The 27346-nt window shown below is 43.2% G+C and overlaps 1 protein-coding gene across 4 annotated transcripts in view; it reads left to right on the forward strand.

Annotated features, from left to right (window-relative positions):
• The window catches only part of LOC139560441 (phosphatase and actin regulator 1-like), an 88917-nt gene extending 61988 nt beyond the window's left edge, over positions 1–26929 (forward strand). For 2 of the 4 annotated variants that reach the window (XM_071377221.1, XM_071377219.1), the window contains exons 4-12: positions 2246–2452; positions 3544–3952; positions 7180–7367; positions 7522–7678; positions 19320–19384; positions 20615–20676; positions 21645–21789; positions 23501–23573; positions 23778–26929. In XM_071377221.1, coding sequence (XP_071233322.1) covers positions 2246–2452; positions 3544–3952; positions 7180–7367; positions 7522–7678; positions 19320–19384; positions 20615–20676; positions 21645–21789; positions 23501–23573; positions 23778–23793 — 1322 coding nt within the window. In that variant the 3' untranslated portion in view covers positions 23794–26929. The remainder of the gene's footprint in view (positions 1–2245; positions 2453–3543; positions 3953–7179; positions 7368–7521; positions 7679–19319; positions 19385–20614; positions 20677–21644; positions 21790–23500; positions 23574–23777) is intronic. The other 2 variants (XM_071377222.1, XM_071377220.1) reach the window with 1 other exon arrangement.
• The last annotated feature ends 417 nt before the right edge of the window (positions 26930–27346 follow it).

Genomic DNA, 27346 nt, shown 5'->3' on the forward strand with positions numbered 1-27346 from the left:
AAGAGCGTCTGCTAAATGACTTAAATGTAATGTCTGATCCCTCTCAAACCTTGTCCTTTTATTGGAGCAATGGTTCCTCAAGTCTGATTTTGCTCACGTGCTGTAGTAGGATTACTCATTTGCATTCAAGCTTTTGTGGTCCTTTTAGAAACAACTCTCTTACCTGACAATGTGCATAAAGAAACGTATTTTGAAACAGTCAACCAAAGAAAGTTTACTACTGCTATCAAGTTATGGTTTCAAAGGGGTATTTTCTCATCTGAGGGCCCAGATGAGGCCCCATGTGTTAGACATCAGTCTCTCTCTACGGAATTTCCCAGCTACACGTTCATGGACCTCATGCAGCCAGCCTGCCACAATCGTCATTATGCAACCGTTTCATAACTTTTTTTTGACGTGGTGAGGAATTGGTCCATGGGAAGCTGTCAGACTCCACTGTTTGAACATCTCTTAGAGTATCTTCACTTAAGAATGAGTCATTCTTTCCTCGCCGTCGTTGCTAGCGGGAGGGGACCTCTTGATGCGAAAGGAACAAGGAGCTGTGGTGCATTTGAGTTTCACAGCAGGATCTGATGGGTGCAAAGCACACCTGTATAGGAGGATTGATTTGTGCGTGTGTGTGTATATACACAGTGCATTTGGAAAGTATTCAGACCCCTTAACTTTTTCCACATTTTGTTATGTTACAGCCTTATTCTAAAATGGATTACATTATTTTTTAAATCTACACACAATATCCCATAATGACAAGGAATAAACAGGTTTTTATAAATGTTTGCACATTTAGAAAAAAAACAGATCACATTACATAAGGATTGAGACCCTTTACTCAGTACATTGATGACACACCTTTGGCAGAGATTACAGCCTTGTCTTCATGGGTATGACGCTACAAGCTTGGCACACCTGTATTTGGGGAGTTTCTCCCATCCTTCTCTGCAGATCCTCTCAAGCTCTATCAGGTTGGATGGGGAGCGTTGCTGCACAGCTATTTTCAGGTTTCTCCAGAGATGTTTGATCGGGTTCAGGTCCGGGCTCTGCCTCGGCACTCGGACATTCAGATACTTGTCCCGAAGCCACTTCTGCATTGGCTTGGCTGTGTGCTTAGGGTCGTTGTCCTGTTGGAAGGTGAACCTTCACCCCTGTCTGAGGTCCTGAGTGCTCTGGAGCAGGTTTTCATCAAGGTTCTCTCTGTACTTTGCTCCGTTCATCTTTGCTTCGATCCTGACTTGTCTCCCAGTCCCTGCCGCTGAAAAGCATCTCCACAACATGATGCTGCCATGCTTCACCGTGGGATGGTGCCAGGTTTCCTCCAGATGTGACACTTGGCATTCAGACCTAAGAGTTCAAACTCCAAGCGGGCTGTTGTACCTTTTACTGAGGAGTGGCTTCCGTCTGGCCATTCTACCGTAAAGGCCTGATTTGGTGGAGTGCTGCAGAGATGGTTGTCCTTCTGGAAGGTTCTCCCATCTCCAGAGGAACTCTGTAAGAGTTACCATCGGGTTCTTGGTCACCTCCCTGATCAAATCCATTATTCCCCGATTGCTTGTCTGTGGCCATCTATTGGAAGAGTCTTGGTGTTTCCAAACTTCTTCCATTTAAGAATGATTGAGATCACCGTGTCCTTGGGGACCTTCAATGCTGCAGAAATGTTTTTGTACCTTTCCCCAGATCTGTGCCTCGACACAATCCTGTCTCGGGGCTCTATGGACAATTCCTTCGACCTCATGGCTTGGTTTTTGCTCTGACATGCACTGCCAACTGTGGGACCTTATATAGACAGGTGTGTGCCTTTCCAAATCATGTCCAATCAATAGAATTTACTACAGGTGGACTCCAAGTTGGAGAAACACCTCAAAGATGCTCATGGAAACAGGATGCACCTGAGCCCAATTTCGAGTCTCATAGCAAAAGGTCTGAATATTTATGTAAATAATGTTTTTCTGTTTATTTTAAAAATGTTAATATTTGCAAACATTTCAAAGTTTTTTGCTTGGTCATTATGGGGTATTATGTGTAGATTGAGGGGAAAAAATATTTAATCCATTTTATATTTAGGCTGTAACGTTACAAAATGTGGAAAAAGTCAAGGTCTGAATACTTTCTGAATGCACTGTGTGTGTGTTTGTATCACGCAACCATATCCTTCTCATGAATGATGCAGCACCTAATTTCTCTTCACCTTTGTAGACCTTCATTTCCATTTCATCTGTACATTATGTTCATGATTTGTTTGTCTCTCCAGCAACCGTGGAGTTCCGATCCTCGATGGAGGGTGGAGTCTGTACTCAGGAGCCCTCTAGTATGAAGTCGTCTATGGTCCTTCCTTCAAAGAAATCTGTTGGTTTCCTCTGCAACGTTCAGGACAACGCCGCCAAGCCCCCCATGTACCACAAACAGCCCCCTGCGCTCCCCCCCAAACCTTTCAACAGGATTCCCAACTACAGCACAGGTAAGCGTACATACACCAGCGGCCCTGCCACTGATGCCCCTTGTATCAGACTTATACAAACGCACTTAATGTGCCAAAAACGGAGAGCTGGGCGACATGAAAAAATCCATATTGCGATTAAATTAATTGATGCGAGAACAATACCTTTATGAAAGTGCACTAGTTCTTTTTACATTTTTTATTACCCTTTAAACTACTACTAGTTTGATTTATTGTCGCCATCAATTCTCCCATTAGCAATCCCCCATATAGTAAACGTATTTCATTTCAAACGTCACATTTCTGTCGTACAGGCTACTTATTGCAATGAACGATATTAGCAAAATGCCTGTGATAAGTGGTCAGTGTAGATTTAATTTTCATCTCAGCTCCACAAAGACAACCCCGCAAAGATTTGCTTATCCTCTTCAAGAAGAGAAAGTGGACTGGACAGAGTCACAAGCGCTTCTTGTAATTGTCTCTCCCCTGAGGGTATTGAAGGACGACCACATGTCTTCATCTAAGGCTCAGACCTGTCAGCAACGGGGACATTGGGACAAGTGTTTTATATACAGTATAATCATGTTTGGCACTCCGCACATTGATTACCAAGATTAAAGATTGACTGAACTGGCAAAGGGTTTACGGTACAGAGCTCTGAGATGGAGACGCATTGAACGTTTGTTGAATAATCCTAAACATATTGTCTGTGGACACGTGCACATGCACGCACACTGTGTCTATGCGGATGGAGAGATTAGTGTCATTAAGTCCCAGTGTAGCCAGGTCAGCTGTACTCAGGCCCTGACAGACAATCTGTTAGTCAGCTAGAAGTGGCAATAGCCTAATCTAATTCTCCCTGCTCAAGTCCGGGCCTTCTACTGTACATGGTCATGTCTGTCCACTGTATCGGACTGCTGCCCGAGTCTTACAATATGGCCAAGAGCAGGTCACATGTCCAGGAAACTCATGCATGGCCCTAATTATACTCAACAATTAGCGGCTTTAAAAAAGTAACATGTCAAAGTCCCTGCACTAATTCAGAAAAAAGTGACCTTGACGTTTACCTGTTTCCGTCTCTTTTCTTTCTCCACCCATCTCTCTCTTTCCAGACTCTTGCCAGCAGATGAAGCTGTCCTGTATGCCAGGCCAGGGAGGGAAGCTCTCTCCTCCTCTACCTCCCAAGAAGGTTATGATCTGTGTGCCTCAAGGGGGAATGGACAGCTCCTCTCCCTCCCCCCTCGGCACTTTCTCCCAGCAGAAGTGTCCCCCTCCACAGGGTCACCCCCAGGGCCACCCCCCCCACCACGGACCTCTGCTGCCCTCGCAGCTCACAGCCCTGACCAACCTCCACCAGTGCCTCCTGGGAGGTGGGAACCACCATAACCACGGGCACACCCACAACCATGGCCACAGCCACCCGCTCCAGCTGCAATACGGATCCATGCAAGGCCACACCCCCAGCCGCATCATCGAGGAGCTCAACAAGACGCTGGCCTTCAACCTGCAGAGGCTGGAGAAGTGAGTTGTTGTATACACCGTATTAAATAAAACTGTAATTGATGTATCTCTATGGTTGTATAGCAGGTAGAAATGAATAGTTTTGAGATGACACAACTTTATAATGGGAGTTGAGTGAAACATCAGTTCTATTTCAAAATTAAATATGATACTTTTTTTCAATGCATGTTCAGTGTAGCAGGTCCAGCTGGTTTGTAGTTCAGGTCACCCCTGCCTTGTGATATTGGGGTCAGGCTGCCACCATGTGGCTCTGCTGTAGATGTCTGACCCAGCTCGCCCTGTCCTACTGATACAGCGTGGCCCACTTTGACAGCAGTCTGTGTGTGCACCATGGCACCCGGATCTCTTCCAAAGGAAAACCTGGCACAGCATGTCCTGTTCTCTACCCTACCAGACATTGTAAAATGGAATACAGAGAAATGTATTGGTAAATTGAACATGTCATTTCTCTATAGCTTATGTAACATTTGGTTGCCGAAATCTAAAAATGGGACAAAAATAAAAAAAACTCGACAAGAATCAATCTGTCAGCCATTCTTCATCGCACCCATCTTTCAATTGAGATGACTTGAAACGGAACATATCGCATGTGTAGAGGGGTAGATTAGAAGCGCTTGGTACCTTTTAATTATTCAGGTAGACTATGTATGCACGAGCACAATACAGCCTCACAACAGGGGTCCTATATATATATATATATATATATATATATATATATATATATATATATATATATCCCCACAAGGAAAACAATATATACAGTGGGGAGAACAAGTATTTGATACACTGCCGATTTTGCAGGTTTTCCTACTTACAAAGCATGTAGAGGTCTGTAATTTTTATCATAGGTACACTTCAACTATGAGAGACGGAATCTAAAACAAAAATCCAGAAAATCACATTGTATGATTTTTAAGTAATTAATTTGCATTTTATTGCATGACATAAGTATTTGATACATCAGAAAAGCAGTACTTAATATTTGGTACAGAAACCTTTGTTTGCAATTACAGAGATCATACGTTTCCTGTAGTTCTTGACTAGGTTTGCACACACTGCAGCAGGGATTTTGGCCCACTCCTCCCTACAGATCTTCTCCAGATCCTTCAGGTTTCGGGGCTGTCGCTGGGCAATACGGACTTTCAGCTCCCTCCAAAGATTTTCTATTGGGTTCAGGTCTGGAGACTGGCTAGGCCACTCCAGGACCTTGAGATGCTTCTTACGGAGCCACTCCTTAGTTGCCATGGCTGTGTGCTTCGTGTCGTTGTCATGCTGGAAGACCCAGCCACGACCCATCTTCAATGCTCTTACTGAGGGAAGGAGGTTGTTGGCCAAGATCTCGCGATACATGGCCCCATCCATCCTCCCCTCAATACGGTGCAGTCGTCCTGTCCCCTTTGCAGAAAAGCATCCCCAAAGAATGATGTTTCCACCTCCATGCTTCACGGTTGGGATGGTGTTCTTGGGGTTGTACTCATACTTCTTCTTCCTCCAAACACGGCGAGTGGAGTTAGACCAAAAAGCTCTATTTTTGTCTCATCAGACCACATGACCTTCTCCCATTCCTCCTCTGGATCATCCAGATGGTCATTGGCAAACTTCAGACAGGCCTGGACATGCACTGGCTTAAGCAGGGGGACCTTGCGTGCGCTGCAGGATTTTAATCCATGACGGCGTAGTGTGTTACTAATGGTTTTCTTTGAGACTGTGGTCCCAGCTCTCTTCAGGTCATTGACCAGGTCCTGCCGTGTAGTTCTGGGCTGATCCCTCACCTTCCTCATGATCATTGATGCCCCACGAGGTGAAATCTTGCATGGAGCCCCAGACCGAGGGTGATTGACCGTCATCTTGAACTTCTTCCATTTTCTAATAATTGCGCCAACAGTTGTTTCCTTCTCACCAAGCTGCTTGCCTATTGTCCTGTAGCCCATCCCAGCCTTGTGCAGGTCTACAATTTTATCCCTGATGTCCTTACACAGCTCTCTGGTCTTGGCCATTGTGGAGAGGTTGGAATCTGTTTGATTGAGTGTGTGGACAGGTGTCTTTCATACAGGTAACGAGTTCAAACAGGTGCAGTTAATACAGGTAATGAGTGGAGAACAGGAGGGCTTCTTAAAGAAAAACTAACAGGTCTGTGAGAGCCGGAATTCTTACTGGTTGGTAGGTGATCAAATACTTATGTCATGCAATAAAATGCAAATTAATTATTTAAAAATCATACAATGTGATTTTCTGGATTTTTGTTTTAGATTCCGTCTCTCACAGTTGAAGTGTACCTATGATAAAAATTACAGACCTCTACATGCTTTGTAAGTAGGAAAACCTGCAAAATCGGCAGTGTATCAAATACTTGTTCTCCCCACTGTATATATATATTACACACACATACGTTTGTTTTACTATCCCAAATAATTGATTCCCACTCAAAATCCTTTTTTTCCCTAAACTTAATTGTAAACCTAACATCTGAGCCTAAAATAGCTGTTTTCCTTGTGGGGAAAATGTCCCCACTTGTCCTAATTTACCTTGTTTTACTATCCTTGTGAGGACTTCTGGTCCCTACAAGGATAGTAAAACATACACACCCTTCCTCCCTGGTCCTCTGATTACTTGCTTTGCGTGTCTCATGGTGAGCTGAACGGCCCTCAGTGGGCGCTCACAGCAGGGGCTTGTGGGTAGTCTGTGTGATATCCGTGTGGGACGTATGATATGTTGATTTAAAACCCCACTCTGCAGTATGCAGCCAGTCCCTCACACCGACCCAGTTAATTGACCACTTTGTTTGATTTGACCTGAATGGTCTGTGACATGAAGGATATGGGAAATCATCTCATGGTATGTAGACTGTGGCTGTCAGACTGAACTCCCAGCTAGGAACCTATGGCTCAGATAACCAGGAATGTGTGACTGTCTTACTAGCTCAATGGTTGCAAGTCAAGATGGACAATTTTGTGCTAATGGCCATGATCCAGAAATGGCTAGCTCATAGCCTCCGTCTCACACCGAGGTGCGTCAAGGTAATTCCAGCCAGACTTCCATTTCTCAGATGACTTACACAGGAGATGGGAATGAGTCAACCACTTGTAGTCATGGTCATAATGACTCGATAGCGCGTTGCATTTCTATAGCAACCATTAGATTCCAACGGGAACATGGGGAAGTGGTAGATGGGTGAGATTACTCTGAAGAAGATTATATCCATCATTATGACTCTCTTCTCCCTGCAGCAATGCAATGCATTCTGGTCAGTGTAGTCTGCTGGACAGAAGCCAGGTGCCCTTTGTGGTCATCGATGAGAACAACAAGGAGAACATGCCCAACGAGTCCGACTACGAAGACCTACCCAGCATGTACAAAGATGAGGATGATAACGATGAATATGATGACGAGGATGATGATGATTCGCTCTTTACAAGTAAGGGGTTCATACACACACACACACACACAGATAAAATGTAGTTCCCTAAGCCACAGATGTTTTGTATTTTTTTTTAAACTAGTGGCGTCTCTGCACTATAGGTACCCTGCTCTGGTCATTTCTTTGTATAACTCCTGTTGTCTGTGTGTAGGTACCCTGGCTCTGAAGGTGTTGAGGAAGGACTCTCTGGCCGTCAAGCTGAGTAATCGTCCATCTAAGAGTGAGCTGGAGGAGAAGAACATCCTGCCAATGCAGACTGACGAGGAGAGGCTGGAGTCCAGGCAGCAGATAGGCACCAAGCTCACACGGTGAGAGAGCGAGGGCACACAGTCTGCCCAGGCAGAACTCTCATAACGAGGTGGACCAGAGTCTTCTCAGTAGTGCAATTATCAGCCACAGACGGATAATGACTAAAACAGACTCAATTGTATTTCTGTAAGTAGAGAGCCATGCCCACTTTATATGTTAAATATCTTCATCATCCTTAATGTAGCACTAGACTAAGTATGCCTCTTGTCTGCTGCAGTGAAGACTGGAAGCTCTGTGTTTTTAAAGGCGTGTCCATTTCTACTCTATAAGAGCTGTCAGGAAACTGTTAAACAATAAATATGGCACTTTGGCCCACTGGGAAAATGGTCTGACATCCCTTCTAACATAACTTGCTATGACTCATCTCAAACATTTTTTATTCTCCTTCCGTCTTTTTTTTTTTTTTAAAGCTAAAACCCGCCATCTCATTTAGAGGGGCGCTGAGAAATGAGCTGATGTCATTTCAGCAATGCATAATCTCGGTCTCTCTGTTCGCTCTCCCTCTTTTCTTCCCACGGCCTGCCGTCCTCCCTCGCGCACTGAATCACCACTGTGATATGTGTCAAGCCATTACCACCCCACTCCTCCTCACTCTCTCTGTACTGGCGGAACACGGTGGTTACACACACGCTAGCCGATCTCATGCAACCGCAGCAGTAACACACTCGATTCATATTTAATTTGAACATGGCAATAATACAGATGGGTTATTTTTAATCCAAGGAGAAAATAACATGGCCGTGCCGGCAGACAGAGGCTGTCTAAGGCACACTGTTATCATTAGTGCTTCCCTAATGATTTTATGGTTTTGAATTTATGGTTTCAATGAATCTACCATCACTGAAATGGATGCTGGACCGAACTGTTCGGTTTGGACCGAACAGAACCTGCGAGTGGGGAGACAATGAGATGGTAGTGAATGAAAGGCTGGACAGAATGGAAAGGGGGGAGTAGAAGAGCGAGGAATGTGAGGAGAAGAGAGGGAACATTATGGTTTGATGTGAAAGAGAAGAGGCCGTACTCTGCTACTAATCCCTGCTGTGATTGGCACACGGTGTGGTGATTGGCACACGGTATGGTGTTTGCTGAAGGCCTTGTTGTTATGTGGGAAGCAGCCGCAAGAGGAGAAGGAAAACGGAGTAAACTCTAAAAATGAACGTTACACTGAGAGTGGAGTGGATCTCTTGCGATATGGATATTGCCCATGTCATTACATAACGACGTGAATTCCATTGAATTGTGCAGCCCTAGCGCTACCTTTGAGCAGGGGTCTTTTTCTTAATTTTTTCTTTTATTTTTTTCAACCTTTTATTTAACCAGGTAGGACAGTTGAGAACAAGTTCTCATTTACGACTGCGACCTGGTCAAGATAAAGCAAAGCAGTGTGACAAAAACAACAGAGTTACACATAAACAAACCTACAGTCAATAACACAATAGAAAAATCTATGTACAGTGTGTGCAAATGTAGGGAGGTAAGGCAATAAATACGCCATAGAGGCAAAATAATACAAATGTAGCATTAACACTGGAGTGATAGATGTGCAGATGAGGATGTGCAAGTAGAGATACTGGGGTGCAGAAGAGCAAGAGGATAAATAACAATATGGGGATGAGGTAGTCGGGTGTGCTATTTACAGATTGGCTGTGTACTGTACATACAGGTACAGCTGCTCTGGCAGCTGATGCTTAATCATGGCTCTGGTCAAAAGTAGTGCACTATATAAGGAATAGGGTGCCATTTGGGACTCACACAGCATCTACTCCCAATTTCATGCTATTTTCCACATGCATTGTGCTCCTCTGTAGCAGGTCTCTTTGTGGCAGGCCAGTAGAAATGGATGGTTCTAATCCTGGAGGAGGTCATTAGGACCTTAACCATCACATATTTTCTTCTCCTTATTCTGACGGAGACGAGGTTAAGATGTGTTAGACGGCATAATATTTGTTATTTCATAAAACCTGTTGTCAGGGGTTTAAAATACTGAAATATCCTACTTCAGTAGATGTACTGCTAATTTAATGATATTTCATAGAAGTGTAAGTAAAACTACTGGTGTGTAAAATGATTCAAGTAATAATTAGTCAGTTAAAGTAATTTAGTTAATAAAAAAAATGAATAAATGTACTTTAGCTAATTTCGCTAAGGCGACACATGATCTTTTCCATGCAATAAATTGAAAAGGAAGAAGAAATTAATGTACAGTATGAATTAAGTTCATTTATTGTTTGAGTTGCAGCAAGGCACATCTGTATATAAAAAAATGAAGGATTTGTCCATACTAATAATTGAAAAAAAATTCAACATTGCAAAGCAATTAAAATGTGTTGATGAATTTAACAAATTCACAACAGTCTAAATGGGGTAGTGCCAGGGCACACTGGACATACCTAAAGAATTTGATGTCAAATTAGCTCTGGATGCAACAATGGAACATCATGGAAATACTCATTTGTGAGCAAACCTCTCTGAAATACAGAAGGGGCTATAGATGTTGCATTAGATTGATCAATTATATATAGGCTACATGTAACAGAGAAGAGTTCTTCTCGGCTCAGAAAAATTTGACCCGGACCCGACTTCATATTTAGAGAGGGGGACTCGGACCCAAGAACAATAAGACCTGAACTCTACCGGACCCGATGACACTCAGACCTGACCCCTATTCTAAAAAGTCCCCGTCTAGACTAGACCCGAAATTGATTATCAGCTCTTCTGAGTAACAAACAGGTCTTTATATGTTGGCTTTCATTTAACTTACAATAAATATGCTCTAGACTATGCAGAGCTCCGGTTGGGTCCACTCTATCAGCTGTAGTTACATACACCCGATGACAATCAAATATGACCAGACTCGGACCAAAGGAAAAGTTATTTTTATTTTGAACCTGGTCGGGTCTCGGGAGTTCGGGTCGACACGGGAAGAGCACTAGTACAGAGTACATTAGGTTATGTAGTGTTCCTTGAGCAAAAACAAGGCGTTACAGTATGTCCTAACGCCTTCACTTTTCTCTGAACTTGCTGTTCAGTTTCAGCAGGAGCTGATTGTCAAACTGAATCGAGTCTATCCTGGCTCGCTTTGCAGTGAAGACCAGTCCAACACAGCTAAAAAGACACGCACAGGTGGTAAAGGCAGGAAGACCTGTGCTCAGTTTGAGGGACAACTTCTTTTTTTATATGGAAAGGAATGCAGCAAGTCCATCCTGTCTGAAACACAGGCAAGGTACCCATCCAGCTCCCCTGTACCTTGTGACCTTTTTGACATCAGTGATGAGAAGAAATCCTCTTCATCAGATGAATGCTGCCTCTTTTGCTCTTTCGTCCACTGTTATTGTGTCAAGATTATGCTTCATGTAGACCACGAGATATTCAGTTCCTTGGCAATTTCTTGCATGGAATAGCCTTCATTTCTCAGAACAAGAGTAGCCTGACGAGTTTCAGAAGAAAGGTCTTTATTTCTGTACATTTTGAGCCTGTAATCGAACCCAAAAATGCTGATGCCGCAGATACTCAACTAGTCTAAAGAAGGCCAGTTGTATTGCTTCTTTAATCAGCACAACCGTTTTCAGCTGTGCTAAAATAATTGACAGAGTGAAAAAATGAAGCCTGTACCGAATAAAAAATGTTCCATAACATGCATCCTGTTCGCAACAAGACACTGAAGTAATACTGCAAAAAAAATGTTTTGTCCTGAATACAAAGTGTTATGTTTCAGGCAAATACATTACATTACTGAGCACCACTCTCCATATTTTCAAGCATAGTGGTGGCTGCGTCATGTTATAGGTGTGCTTGTAAAGGACAGTAAAGGACTGGGGAGATTTTAAGGATAAAAAAGAAACTGAATGGCGCTACTGTAAGCACAGCCAAAATTCTAGAAGAAAACGTGGTTGTCTGCTTTCCACCAGACTGGCAGATGAATTCACCTTTCAGCCGGACAATAACCTAAAATAAAAAGCCAAATCTACACAAGTTTCTTACCAAGAAGACAGTGAATGTTCCTGAGTGGTGAGTTAGTTTAGACTTAAATCTACTTAAGTCTTATTGCAAGACCTGAAAAAGGTTGTCTAGCAATGATCAACAACCAATTAGACAGAGCTTGAAGAATTTTGAAAAGAGTAATGGGCAAATGTTACACAATCCAGGTGTGGAAAGAGCTTAGAGACTTACCCAGAAAGACTCACAGCTGTAATCGCTGCCAAATGTGCTTCTACAAAGTATTGACTCAGGTGTGAATACTTGCATTATGTAAATGGAGTACATTTGCAAAAACATGTTTTCACTGTCATTATGAGATAGTGTTTGGCTCAATTTAACACATTTTGAGTTCAGGCTGTAAAACAACAACAAAATGTGCAATAAGTCAAAGGTTATGAATACTTTCTGAAGGCACTATCTTACCTCTACAATGTTTCCTCAGGTTTGAAGCGGTTGTTGTTTTTTTGTGAAGCTGCCACGTTTCGCCATCCTGAGTTGCATTGCATCACCTCTCCTGTGCTTGAAGGAGAACTGGTCAGGCTCCATTGTTTTCACACGCACCGCTTTGATAAAAAAGGGGCTCCGAGGGGCTCTCAAACTTTCCATGCCCTCATGATCTCTATAATGGATGGCCTACAAAATTCTATATACATTAAATGACAAACTATGTGGACATCTGCTCGTCTAACAACTCATTTCAAAATCATGGGCATTAATATGGAGCTGGTCCCCCCCCCCCTCTTTTGCCGCTATAAAAGCCTCCACTCTTCTGGGAAGGCTTTCCGCTAATGTTGGAACATTGCTGCGGGGACTTGCTTCTATTCAGCCACAAGAGCATTAGTGAAGTCGGGCACTGATGTTGGGTGATTAGGCATGGCTCACAGTTGGTGTTCCAATTCATCCCAAAAGGTGTTCGATAAAGTTGAGGTCACGGTTCTGTGCAAGCCAGTCAAGTTCTTCCACACCAATCTTGATACATATTTCTGTATGGACCTTGCTTTGTGCATGGGGGCATTGTCATACTGAAACAGGAAAGGGCCTTCCCCAAATTGTTGCCACAAAGTGGAAGCACAGAATCATCTAGAATATCATTGCATGCTGTAGCATTAAGATTTCCCTTCACTGGAACTAAGAGGCCTAGCCCGAACTATGAATAAACAGCCCCAGATCATTATTTGTCCTGCACCAAACGTTACAATTGGCACTATGCATTTGGGTAAGTAGCATTCTCCTGGCATCCGCCAAACCCAGATTTGTCCGTCAGACTGCCAGATGGTGAAGATAACAACTTGTTTCTACTGCTTCAGAGTCCAATGGCAGTGAGGTTTACACCACTCCATCCGATGCTTGGCATTGCACATGGTGATCTTAGGCTTGTGTGCGGCTTCTCAGCCATGGGGAACCCATTTCATGAAGCTCCCAACAAACAGTTTTTGTGCTGACATTGATCCTAGAGGCAGTTTGGAACTCGGTAGTGAGTTTTGCAACCGAGGACAGACTATTTTTATGCGCTTCAGCACTCGGCAGTCCCGTTCTGTGAGCTTGTGTGGCCTACCACTTTGCGACTGAGCCGTTGTTGCTCCTAGATGTTTCCACTTAAGTGATGATGCCAGAGAAGCCGAGGTTTGGAGGATATTAGCACGGTTTGCCGACCCTCGACTTAATCTTGGGCCTAACACCCGTGCCAATATATCCTCCAAACCCCGGCATTACCAACATATTTAAATAATGGTTTACATATTTTCATTAACGTTGTTTTGATCAATTTATTCATACTATTTCATCCTTCCACACGATATAGTCCCGACAAATCTAGGGATGCTACCTAAGCCGGCTGGTCGTTCGTTCTATTGGTTGCCAGAGACGCGACCCAGTCGTCTTTTTTGTTCTGCATCTATGGACGCGTTCGTTCTAAAATGTGCCAGCCAATATGGCAATAGAAATGTTCCTTTCCCTTGTTTGCTATCTAGCCAACTACGGCTAACTTATTCGCATCACACAGTGCAGCCAGAATAACAACAAAGTAGCTGCATTTGCATTTGTTTAAGCAGTTCAAGTGAAATTTATTTGGATACATCTAAAAAAACAATGAGCTAATGATGTGTGATTTCAACTGGCATAGAAAATGGTCTCTTGTCAGAACACTGGTGTTCAGAGGAGCTAGCCAACAACAGCTAATACAATCACTTCAAACTGAAGCTGGAAAGACTGCAAATTAGCTGCACTTAGTTTCATTTGACCTGTTTTTCTATATAGTTATTTTGTATACAGTGCATTCGGAAAGTATTCAGACCCCTTGACTTTTCCCACATTTTGTTACAGCCTTATTCTAAAATAGATTAAATTGTTTCCCCCCTCATCTACACACAATACCCCAGAATAACAAAGCAAAAACAGGTTTTTAGAATCACATTTTTTATATATATTTTTTATATATATATTTTTTAAATATCACATTTACATAAGTATTCAAACCCTTTACTCAGTAGTTTGTAGAAGCACTTTTGGCAGCGATTACAGCCTCGTCTTCTTGGGTATGACGCTAGAAGCTTGGCACATCTCGGGGAGTGTATTCGGGGAGTTTCTCTTATTCCTCCCTGCAGATCCTCTCAAGCTCTGTCAGGTTGGATGGGGAGCATCGCTGCTCAGCTCTTTTCAGGTCTCCAGAGATGTTCGATTCCTGGCTCTGGCTGGGCCACTCAAGGACATTCAGAGACTTGTCCCGAAGCCACTCCTGCGTTGTCTTTGCTGTGTGCTTAGGGTCTTTGTCCTGTTGAAAGGTGAACCGTCGCTCCAGTCTGAGGTCCTGAGTGCTCTGGAGCAGGTTTCCATCAAGGATATCGCTGTACTTTCCTCCGTTCATCTTTCCCTCGATCCTGACTAGTCTCCAAGTCCCTGCCGCTATAAAACATCCCCACAGTATTATGCTGCCACCGCCATGCTTCACCGTAGGGATGGTGCCAGGTTTCCTCCAGACGTGACACTTGGCATTCAGGCCAAGAGTTGAATCTTGGTTTCATCAGACCAGAGAATCTGTTTTCTTATGGTCAGTCCTTTAGGTGCCTTTTGGTGAACTCCAAGCGGGCAGTCATGTGCCTTTTTTTTACTGAGGAGTGGCTTCTGTCAGGCTACTCTACCATAAAGGCTTGATTGGTGGAGTGCTGCAGAGATGGTTGTCCTTCTTGAAGGTTCTCCCATCTCGACAGAAGCTCTGTCAGTGACCATCAGGTTCTTGGTCACCTCCCTTACCAAGGCCCTTCTCCCCCAATTGCTCAGTTTGGCCAGGCAGCCAGCTCTAGGAAGAGTCTTGGTGGTTCCAAACTTCTTCCGTTTTTAAGAATCAGAGCTCACTGTGTTCTTGGGGACCTTCAATGCTGCATATATTTTTTGGTACCCTTCACCAGATCTGTGCCTTGACACAATCCTGTCTCGGAGCTCTTTGGACAATTTCTTTGACCTCATGGCTTGGTTTTTGCTCCGACATGCACTGTCAACTGTGGGACCTTGTAGACAGGTGTGTGCCTTTCCAAATCATGTCCATTCGATTGGAGTCCACCTGTGGTAAATTCAATTAAGTTGTAGAAACATCTAAATTCTAAATTCTTATCTAAATAAGGTATTTCTGTTTTTTATTTTGGCATTATTGGGTATTGTTTGTAGATTGAGGGGGATAAAAAAAAAGCAATTTTAGAACAAGGCTGTAAAGTAACAATGTGGAAAAAGGGTGTGTTTAAGTAAAATTTACTTTGAAAAAAAATACTCAAGGTACAAGTGCTCGGAATACCTTCTCAAATACCTTAACTATTGTATTTGTAATTCGTTACTTACTCGCCTGCCTATTGTTATTCCTTATGTAATATCATTGATTATGGCTATGCACAGGGCACTGCATTGTATAACAATGAGGATGATGACGAAGATGAATATTGATGGTTTGGGACAAGCGCAGAGGTCAGACTGTCTGAGGTTGGGTTGAGGTCAGTGTGTGTGTGGATCAGCAGAATGCTGACGCTGGGAGCAGAATGCTAAGAAGCGGAGACGTCCGGCAGTCACTAGCTAGCCGTGTCCGAATACCGGTACGTACGTTCTGAAATTGTAGGCAATTTGGGTATGCGAAAATACAGTTTTATGTGAAGAAAAAAAATGCCAGCATGTTATGCTATACTGAACAGAAATATAAACACAACATGTAAAGTGTCGGTTTCATGAGCTGAAATAAAAGATCCCAGAAATGTTCCATATGCACAAAAAGCATATTTCTCTCAAATATTGTGCACCAATTTGTTTACATCCATGTTAGTTAGCAATTCTCCTTTGCCAAGATAATCCATCCACCTGACAAGTGTGGTATATCATGAAGCTGATTAAACCGCTCGACCATTAGACAGGTGCACCTTGTCCTGGGGACAATAAAAGGCCACTTTAAAATGTGCAGGTTTGTCACACAACACAATGCTACAGATGTCTCAAGTTTTGAGGGAACGTGCAATTGGCATGCTGATTGTAGGAATGTCCACCAGAGAATTGAATGTTAATTTCTCTACCATAAGCCACCTCCAACGTAATTTTAGAATTTGGCTGTACGTCCATCCGGCTTCACAACCGCAGACCACGTGTAATCACGCCAGCCCAGGAACTCCACGTCTGGCTTCTTCACCGAAGGGATCTTCTGAGATCAGCCACTCGAACAGCTTATGAAACTGCGTTTGCACAAACTGTGCGCTCGTTGTCCTCAGCCATTTGGCTTCATAACCAACTTCAGTGGGCAAATTCTCACCTTCGATTGCCACTGGCACTCTGGAGAAGTGTGTTCTTGACGGATGACACCCGGTTTCAACTGTACCGGGCAGACGGCGTGTAGGGCGTTGTGTGGGTGAGCACTTTGCTGTGAACAGTGGCTCATGGTGGGGTTATGGTATGGGTAGGCATAAGCTACGAACACAATTGCAATTTATCGATTTACAATTTGAATGCACAGAGATACCGTGACGAGATCCTGAGGGCCATTGTCGTGCCATTCATCTGCCGCCATCACCTAATGTTTTAACATGATAATGCGTGGCCCCATGTCAGAAGACTCTCTACACAATTCCTGGAAGATGAACATGTCCAAGTTCTTTAATGGCCTGCATACTCACCAGACATGTCACCCATTGAGCATGTTTGGAATGCTGTGGATCGACGTGTACGACAGTGTTCCAGTTCCCGCCAATGTCCAGCAACTTCGGCCAGCCATTGAAGAGAGGTGAAACAACATTCCACAGGCCACAATCAACAGCCTGATCAACTCTATGCAAAGGAGATGTTGCGCTGCATGAGGCAAATGGTGGTCACACCATACTGGCTGGTTTTCTGATCTAAGCCCCTACCCTTTTTTAAATTCTTTGGTCTGTTGGTCACAGATATCTGTTGGTCACAGATACCCATCTGTATTCTATCATGTGAAGTCCATAGATTAGGGGATAATTAATTAACTGATTTCCTTATGAACTGTAACTCATTCAAATCTTTGAAATTTGTTGCATGTTGCGTTTTATTTTTTGTTCAGTGTAATTGCGACGTTTGATCTGGTAGAATTCTCTGCACACTAGAGGAATGGAATTGTCTTTTCAGACCTTTCAGTGCTTTTGACAATGGCTGATAATCAGATAAATTGAGGCATTGTACCAAAATAAACGAATGGCCACGTCACATTCTGAGTCATTCATACACATTGAGTGTGGATGAACCTAGTGTGTTGGTAGTTGCTTACTGCATTTTTACTAAACAGTACGTTCACAATAGTATGTAGTACGATTAGTACACAGTAAGTAGTAGGCAAGCCAGATTTTGGACACGGGCACTGTCTTGTTTCTCCAGGATGTGTGCGGCCGAGTGAGACGAGACAAACCAATCCGTCTCGCTGTATCTCTGGGTTCTCGACATTGTAGCAGCAGATGCCTGTCAACCTCTTAGCTATTTCCTGCAGTCAAATTACCTAATGGCCTTATGGGTGGAATGTTGTTATTATAAAAAGAAAGAAATGCCAAAAATCCAGTGTTTCTATGTCAAACAGTTTTGTTATTTCGTGTGTGAAAGGTAATATTGGGATTCAAACTCAAAATTGAATACATTTCAACTCTATATCTGACATAGTACAGGTGTGTTTTGTTTTTACAGCCCATAACCATGTGTGAGGTGTATACGTTTGTTTCAAAGTAGATTTAAGACTACCAAGAAACACTGCGGTAAAAGGAGCTCTAGCTAGCCATCATCGATTCAGTCCGAATAGCTACTTCTGCTGTGTTCAGAACTTATTCAAACTGTATTCCAAAAAAAACAAATTAAAAGGGTCGCCGGTATCAAATCCTAGATACCATTGCTTACCGTTGTGCTCTTGAGCAAGGCACTTAACCCCTCATTAGTGCCCAGTGTGGCATCCCCTCGCACCTCCAAAACCTGTATGCGTGTCTTTCGGAAGGGTTGGGTTAAAAGCTGAAATAAAATTTCGGTTGGACCTTGTGCAATTGACCAATCACGTGATCTCTATCTAAAAGCATTTTCAACGACCTTGTTATTGACTACGTTTAAAAAAAATCCCATGTGTAACTGTTGTTTTTGTCACACTGCTTTGCTTTGACTTGGACAGGTCGCAGTTGTAAATGAGAACTTGTTCTCAACTGGCCTAGCTGCTTAAATAAAGGTGAAATAATACAAAATGTCATACTGTATTCAGCCAGTCATGTCAAGCACTTGATGTAAAGATTGGAGATGTGATACGAGAGATCTCTCCCGTAGACCGTGCAGGCATAATAAAAGACGAGGGTAAAGTCAAACTAGTAATGGCATCTTTTCAATTTACTATTTTCTTAGCTCTTGCATTCTCCCTACTTATTTTTTTCTTTCTGCCTAGATCCTTCTTCCCTTCTCTCCTCCGCTCTCGCTCACTCCCCCTCAATGTGACTTCCCTAGATAAAGTAACTAGGAGGGAGAATAGAGGTCATGGTCGACGTGTGTGTGTGTGTGAACCAGATGTCGTAAAGAGGGTAATCCATCTGGAAGTACATTAGGATCTCAATGAAGCAAAGGAGTCTTATATGCACATGATCTTGAGTATACTGGTGCTGGTCTATAACAAATATACGAAGATGAAGGAAAGAGACCTGCTCACTGCCTTGAATTCAGTCAGGTTCTATTCATGTCTGGCAGATAATGGGTGTAGATTTCTGTACTGCCTGAGATGCCACCAGTCCTGGCGTGCCAACTCGGCCATAGTTGACACTGGTGCTGCCTGGCACTCAAGCTGTCACTCAAACGGTCACTTAGATTACACTGGCAGGATGGAGTCCGTTAAAGGAGAAGTGACAGCAGGGGAGTGACTAACTGGCTAGACGTGTAGGAAGAGAAACGGACAATTTTCCTGGTGATTTTAGGACTTGTCCTGAAACGACACGCACAGAAGTAGTGAGCTGCTAAATTGAGGGGGAATTTATTAATGTTTGCATATGTTTCTTTAGAATGGTAATTTGACTTGATTCTTACAGTTGTCTGTGGAGATTAGGCTAGTTGCCAAAGTTTGCTTTTGTTGCTCAGGGGTTTATCATGTTAGTTGGAGGTTGCCTTGGACCGTGTTTGCTGTGTGGTTGATTTGACGGTGTATGTTTTGGTTGTGTTTTTGTGCAGGCGGTTGAGTCAGAGGCCCAGTGCTGAGGAGCTGGAACAGCGGAATATCCTGAAACGTGAGTACTGTATGTACCTCTACTCCTTATCATTATAACATACCATCATTATATATAAACAGGACAGCAGCCATTTGCTTATCATCATCACCACTTTATGAAACCACACTAATGTTCTCCCGTTTACTACTATTCCCAGTGACTACTTGACTAACCCGATTTGTACCATATTATTTCACGTTTAATAAGTATTTTACGCAAGCCACCTCGAACCACAGTTACCCTGGTTATTTCAGAGGCCTACTTATCCCAGAGACAGTGGCATACATCTTGCCTTCTCTCTCTCCTCCATCTGCCTCCTCCGGGAAGGCAAGTCAGTGTGGTTCCCTCCGGATTCTAGCCCAGAGAGGCTAGTTTCTCAGCTCAAACGCACACTCCATATCAGAGACGCAGGCGATGGAGACCTGTTTAATACCAGTGCCTTGTTCCCCCAGAGGTTGCGCTGTGATTGGCTATGTGTGTAAGGAGAAGAAAAACATAGAGAAGAGGAAACCGCGGGGTGCAACTGTAAGACTCCAGGAACGGAAGTCTCCCCCACAACACTGCCTAGGTTAGAGAAATGGGGCACGTCTTTCAACGTTCTGTTGGGACTGGCACTCCAAACCAAGAGAACAGTGGCATCGTTACGTATTTAACACGGAACTCTGTGGTGTGTTTTTAGATGAGCTAGTCTAGTATGTGTTCGGTCCTCTGCCTCCTTTTCCTTTTAACTCCTTCCCTCTAAAGCTGGAGAGTGCTTGTCTGGTAGTTTGGAGAGCATCCATGGAACAGGCGAAGGGGAATCTCTAGTGAGATGGGAGTATTTCTTTCTTCTGAGCAAAACTGGATGTGACTTTTGGTCTGAATAGTCCCGACGTTCCCTAGAAGCAAGCGATTTGTTATTTTAATGTAACTTTAAACGAGCCAACCAACCCCATGTTAATGAACGTGGAAGAACTAGCCATGTGGGAATGATGGATAGGGAGACAGCGTTTCCCTCCCTCCATTTCTGCCATGCAAATAGTCCAACATTACAAAGAGGCAACGATAAACAATTTAAGGCTTTGAGAAATTCAGCGACGTTGAATATTAAGAAGTGCGTTTGTGCTGCTGCTGCATTTTTAATCAGCTACATTATGTAAATGAGGTGTTTATTCTCCTTCCAGTAGTGTTCAAATGTTGTCTAAGCACCTCAGCCCACTCACCACCATTTGTGCCCTGAGACACGGACTAACCTCTGCTTCCTTGTGTTTCCCACAGCGCGCAACGAGCAGGAGGAGTTGGAGGAGAAGAGGGAGATAAAACGACGACTAACGCGAAAGGTAAGGCAGGAGAAGGAAAGAAAGGGGTGTCCAAAAACGGTAGAATTGGCAGTTCAATCGAAATAGCTTTAGAAAAATGCTGCATAACCCCATTGCGCAACAGCGTGCCAACTGCCAATGCTCCCTGTTGTTCTCTAAGGTGTTGGATGTGACAACATTCACACAGCAAAACAAAAAGCACAAAAATGACTCACTCAGGGTGAGAGGAGAGAAAGGTGTCACAGCACTATATATCCAAGGTCACCCCAGGAGACGATCGTGTCTTCAGTGCCCTTGGCCTATCAGTGACCCAAGCCAGATTCTCTCTGCCCCACAGTGAGGTGTCGGGCATGTTCCTATCACCTTAAATTGCATAGCAGCACTGTCTCCTGCACCTGCTGTCTCTACAAACACCTTGCTGTCGTCCCAGGGATTGGCTGTAGCAGCTATACAGTTCAGTACTTGCTGCCGTTTCGTGAACATACCGTAATGATCGGGAACTCATACACAACTACTAGTCTTTCATTCTCGTTGTAAAAAAGAAGCCCTTTATCACTACCAGATGTAGTAATGTAGCCCCAGAGACTTGTATTTAGTCAAGCCAAATTCACTAGTCTGATCAATCGGTATAACTTGGTGGTTTTAGAAACCATGCTCTATTGATGTTTAGGTTACCTTCAGTTCAGTAGCGTTCAGGCCTGATTTGCCGCCTCCTGGTCAACGGTTGACGTAGTGGTCTTTGCTCTGTACAGGCTATACTCCCAACGCACTACTCTATCATGTGGAGTACAGTATGACTAGGTTGTTTCAGAAACAAAGCCGTATCGAAGTTGGAAAGATACTCAACCTAGTAGCTTTTAAAGTCCTGATCTAGGGTCAGTTTATATAGTATATGAACAGGTGGTACCTGATCCTAGATCAGGGTTCCTACTCTGAAATGTCTGTTGCACACAGTCCCAGATAGTTACTGCTCCTCTCTCTTGTTCCAGCTGAGTCAGAGGCCCACGGTGGAGGAGCTGAGACAGGCGAAGATCCTGATTCGCTTCAGTGACTACGTAGAGGTGTCTGACGCCCCGGAACACGACCGACGGGCAGACAAACCCTGGACACGCCTCACAGCAGCCGACAAGGCAAGTAGTGGTGGAGATGGATGGATGGGTGGGTTAAGAGATATTTACTCAGCGCTTTGTTAGGCATTGTCATTTAGCATCAAATGGCCTTTGAGGTTGTGTACCATTGAGGTGTTTGTGTGTGTGTGTGTATATAGCTTATTTAAAGTCGGTAGATGCTGCAGAGAAAACCATGTATGCCTGCTGTACACATGCACAGCCCTGGGGAGCACATTAACATTTTCAGCCTCACAATGTGGATCTTCCCATCTATTCCTCTATATCTATTATTTAGGTCCAAACAAAGGTTCAAAGCCTGTAGGTCTGTATTGTTGTACTTTCCCTCTGCTGTTATAGCCCCTCTCAGCAGACTGCCCTGGATCAATCCCACTCCGTCCTTCAGTTCAGAACTCAAAGAAAAGCATAATGCAGAAGTTCAATGCCAGGAGATGTGTGCTCCTCTCCTCACAGCACTTCCAGTGCTGTTGTTTATTCGTTCAGATGTCTTCGTTTCCGTCCCCCCCCCCCCCCCCCCCTTACCATTCCGAGAGTCAACACCCCCGAGCAATCCGCTGTACGCCGGCTGTCAGAACATGGTTCTGACTTTTAATGAGCTTTGTAGTTCTGAGAAGAGTGAGCCGTTCTCTCCCTCAGTTATCCCTGTGACGTGAGCATCAGTGCTGGGATCCGAGCATACGGGGTCAACACCTGAGGACCATTTTGGGCAAAAAAAGCAAAAAAAACGAAGTTCACTAACTCTGCCTTCCGTTACACAATGTTCCCCGGCGTTACGTAAGATGGTAACGAGGGGAAGGACAGACGGTGCCGCAGGACCCCTCGCCCTTAACTGCACACGCTCCATTGACATTAGATTACGTTCCTTGCGTCTTAAGTTACCAGAGGTCAGGGCTTTTATGTCTTCCTGTTTTCAGTTCAGTAGCATCCAACACTGCTCAGGGGATGAGATGACGAGATGTTCCCCTGTGTCATCCTGTTAATTAGACTTGTCTGTGACATCACCGGCCTGTGTCGGAACATGTCAGGGGGATTATCCAAAAGCCCCGACTGAGTCACCTATGTCGTTCCTGGAAGATTGAGTCATCTTTTGGGACAAGATCATTTTAGGGATTTATAGCATCTAATCAGAGACAAAGTACTGGTTGCACAATGCAAAACGTAACACTGGAGGCACCTTCTTTATCTCAATAGATTAAAAGAAGGGGAAGATGACGAGAATGATTTTAGTTATTTTGTAAGATGTCATTATTCACCCTTGTAAATGTTGAAATCTCATCAGCTTGATGCAGCAACTTAAGCTAACCAGCCACAGAGTAGGAGGGGTAATGATGCCACGACACAGCTGGAAATCGCAGGATGGGGAGGGGTGTAGAGGGGTCACGATGTGAGCACACCGGTCGCAGACTTTAGGATGACAAGATAATGCAGACAATTTGCATAACAAGTTCTCCCACAATGTAAAGATTCACCGTCTAAAGTATGCCTAGCTTGCACTTTCCTGTTGCTCCCTTTCTCAAACCAGTGGGAGGGGAAGGGGTGGAGAAATGAGAGGGAAGAGTGTTTAGTGGAGAGAATTTAGTTTATTCACTCTTGACCTTAAGAAGCGAGTAAATTATGTATAAAGTGTCTCTAAAAGGACACGGTGCAAGACTGCGTGACTTTCTTTTCATCTTGGCACTAACCCTTTGTTTCCCCCTCTGTTTGTCCCTTATAGGCAGCCATACGGAAGGAACTCAACGATTTCAAGAGCAACGAGATGGAAGTGCATGAGTCAAGTCGCCATTTAACCAGGTAAAGAGATTTGCGTTAGCATGTTTTAATGCTATTCATTTGTAAGCATCAACACACCCCTGAATGTCATGGTGGAAAGCAATGGCTGTACAAACCTGTAAATACTTGATATATGTTTATAGCATATCTATAATAATGGAATTGCAATATTTGACCTTTAGAATCTGTACAAATGGCAGTATTTTCTGCTCCTTTCTCCCTCAGGTTTCACAGACCATAGACCATCACTGTCTGATTGGAACGCTAGACAGACTGGCTGTTTTCCACTGAGAACCATAAGTGCTGGACAGTAAATGGTGCCCATTTCTACAATAAGGCCATGTCTTCTGATCTGAAATGCCTTTCAATACCCTGCAACTGAGTTGGTCGGTAGCTTCCCCTCCAGAGACAAACAGTAGATGGACACCTGATTTAGTAGCACATAATCTAACCCCCCAATTCCCACCCATCTTCTTAACATCTTTTCTTTCTGTGTAACTGACTAGCTGGTCCCACACCCTAGTGCTGAACGCTCAGGAAGGCACCTCCGTGCTTTGGGGCTGATGGTAGTGGGATGGGCTGGTTGGGATTGGACACCTGCCATCTCTACATCATTGACTGGCTGTGATGACACCCTCACGGTGTCATTCTTGGCTGTGATTGATCTGTTGCTCTTGGTGAGAGGAGCCTCCACGTCCTCACTCTCTCTTCATCAAAAAGGACAGTTTTAACCCATCTACCCATGGACCTTTGGAGAGATGGACTTCAACCACTTGGAGAATGTTATCCTGGCTTGGCTAAGATTAACCTGGTGTTGTTTGTAGAGTCACCTGTAGTGTTTGAATGGTGAAAGAGAAAAAGAAGTGGGGGAATCCATACGACACTCCAGAATTATGTGCAATATTTTTCCTCTGCTCTTCTTGGGTTATAGCGCCCTCTGGGGCTCACCCTGTGTCAGTATCATGTAATCCCACCTCTACTTCTCCCCGACATGGGCAGTTCAGTTCCCGCTGTTACTGACAATGTTGTCTATTGCGAACTGTGAATTTGAGAGTGCAGACAATTTTTGTTTTTTTGTTTTACACTCTCCAATTATACTTTGTTTATACAGACATGAAAGTAACAAGAGAATCACGCTTCAATATTGTCCATTTCCTGTTGGGATCGTAAAAGGGTAAATTCAATGAAAAATGCAGCTGGCAGATAATGCACTAACTGTATTTTTATGATAAGGTTTGAACAGCTTTTTATATCATTTTAGTTTTGTTTTTAAAAGTGGTGCTTTGATTTTAAACTGAGTTATGGCTTTAGGGGATGTCACAGGCCTCTGACGTTTGAATATAGACTTCCTCCGAGAAGAGAGAATCTGCTTCCCGAATGGCACCCTATTTCCTATAATGTGCACTACCTTTGGCCAGAGCCATATGGGTCCTGGTCAAAAGTAGTGCACTAAATGGGGAATAGGGTGCCATTTAGAACGGGACCCTTGGTTTGCCATCCAGGAATACTTTATGGTTTTTATTATTTATTGGTGAGAATCAAGCTTTTCTCATGTTTTGCATTCTTATGTTTAATGAACTCTGCTGATGTGAGTGCCCTGCACTTACTTGGTTCTGTTTTTGGGGGGGATTTGTCTTTTTTTCTTCCTGTGTCTATTTAAGAACAAGCTATATTCTTTCTGCCTCTGGGCAAACTGTATGAAAACCCTGTTTTTTTTTTTGTTCTCGTTTTCTTACTGTGAATGTTTAAATCCCAGAGTATTCTTTTTTTACTTTTCTTGAAAATGGTCCTCTACTTTTCTGTTTTTTTGTTATGATTTTACGAAAGGCTCCAATGGGCATATCGGGATTGGATTTTCATTGGCCACTGTTTGAGTTGTTTTTAAATGGTACCCAATATTCTTTACTCTTAAAATTGCTATATGAAAACGTTTGCTTGTCATAAGACAGATTAGTTATGGTGAAAGGCCAGACTGGCCATGTACCTGCATAGGAAAATGTAGGAACAAAAAGACATGCTCTGTCATTTTGAACATCTTTGTAGTTCTGTGAGAAGATGCCCCAATGAAATTTGCAAAAACATTCTGGAACATAGAAGGTATTGCACATTTGGTTATCAGCGATGTTATATTAGTTTGACGCATTTATGTTCCACATAATGCTTAATTTATTACACCGGTTATTCTCATTTACAATATTGTCCCTGTGTGTTTATCCTAATTTTCATTGGGGTACCTTAAGGAAGTAAAACCTTCAGAAGATGATAAGGTGATGTTTTCTGCTCAAACCAGCTACCTTTTTGATTCCAGCATCATGCCACCCACATGTTTTCCCCCAACACGTTTTGGGCATTTTGTAGAATCTTAAAGCTTTTGATCAATACTTTGAGGAGGCCCTTCTCCATTTGTCTATTGACAAATCGCCTCAGAGCAGGAGGATGGTGTCATGTTGGAATTGAGGAATATAAATTCCGCAATAAACTGTTTTCAGTTACATGTACGTGGAGAGAATTAAGTAATTTGAAAATGAGCTTTTTTTTCCTTCTCCAATTTGGAAATATAGATTCCTTTCCATTTGCCATGTGAATGACCACCATGTCTTTATTAAACATCATGATGTATGTTGCAGTCTTTGTACGATCATTTATTTGACGTATATTTTCTCAAACCATGGCAATATTACCATCAGAGGCTATTGGGTCTATGGCTGCCCAGGAATTGTAGCTAATGTGATTTGAGTATAATACTTATGTAGCCTTACTACTTTGGCTTTCATTCCATCCCCTTTAATCTCAAAGCATATTTTGTGTCTATCTCATTTATGCTTTTGGGATCTTTACATTGATTACAACCTCTTCAGTCTCTCATTGAAGAGGTTATCCCACAGAGATCGTATAAATCACTATGTAATTCTATGGGTTATCCTCTCGGTTTATGAGTTCGTGAAGCTCCTGATCCCGAATAGTCTGGATGTGCCACTTGTTGTTTTTGGGTTTCATATTAGATTTGAATATCTAATTTCAAACCATTCAAACTATTTTCGTCAAACTAAAAAGTCAATTTTGACATGGTATAACAATCACTTGGCTATAATGGCCCTGGCCACCCCATTGACAACTCTTTTTAATACTTCCATGACATGCAAGTGTTCACAATGACTTGTTTAAACATCTCAGAAATAAGTATTGAGTATACTTAAAGGTCCTTTGTTACACTAGTAGAGTAATGTATAATAAATCCTATGTACAGAACTACAGGAGTCTCCCATAGCCTACCCTCTGTCATGCTTTACTTTGCACAGGTGGACAATGCATGTAACAGGTAGACTGATTTGTGTCTGTCCAATAAATCTTTATTAAAAGGATTTTTCCAGCAATCACCTTTTTGACTCGTGTCAATTATTTCAGCGTTTGTCAAACCGTTGGAGAGACGTTCAGGCATAGATCACCGAGAGCAGCACTGGTGTGACCTGGAAAAACATGACCCGATCAGAGTGATGGAAGACGTTATTCCATGGCCTCTGCACCTTATAGGAGCCACGGGTTTAAATCAAGTGAGTCAAACTGTTTTATTAGTCAGTCTAGTTGTTACACTGTAACCTACTAACACTGTGGGTATAGGTAAAAAAAAAATGCTCAAAATTCAGTAAATAAGTATTTTGGGCTGGATGGGTCAGTGTAGTTCATACATGCATAACATGTGAGCAGAATTACTGTTTTACTTCAATTTGCCATGATCCCTAGTTTGAAAGCAACTGTTTTTCTGGAAGCTGTGCTGTGCCATTTTTCCCTACATT

This window comes from Salvelinus alpinus, chromosome 30, assembly GCF_045679555.1.
Source record: "Salvelinus alpinus chromosome 30, SLU_Salpinus.1, whole genome shotgun sequence".
In the NCBI taxonomy this organism is placed as follows: Eukaryota; Metazoa; Chordata; class Actinopteri; order Salmoniformes; family Salmonidae; genus Salvelinus; species Salvelinus alpinus.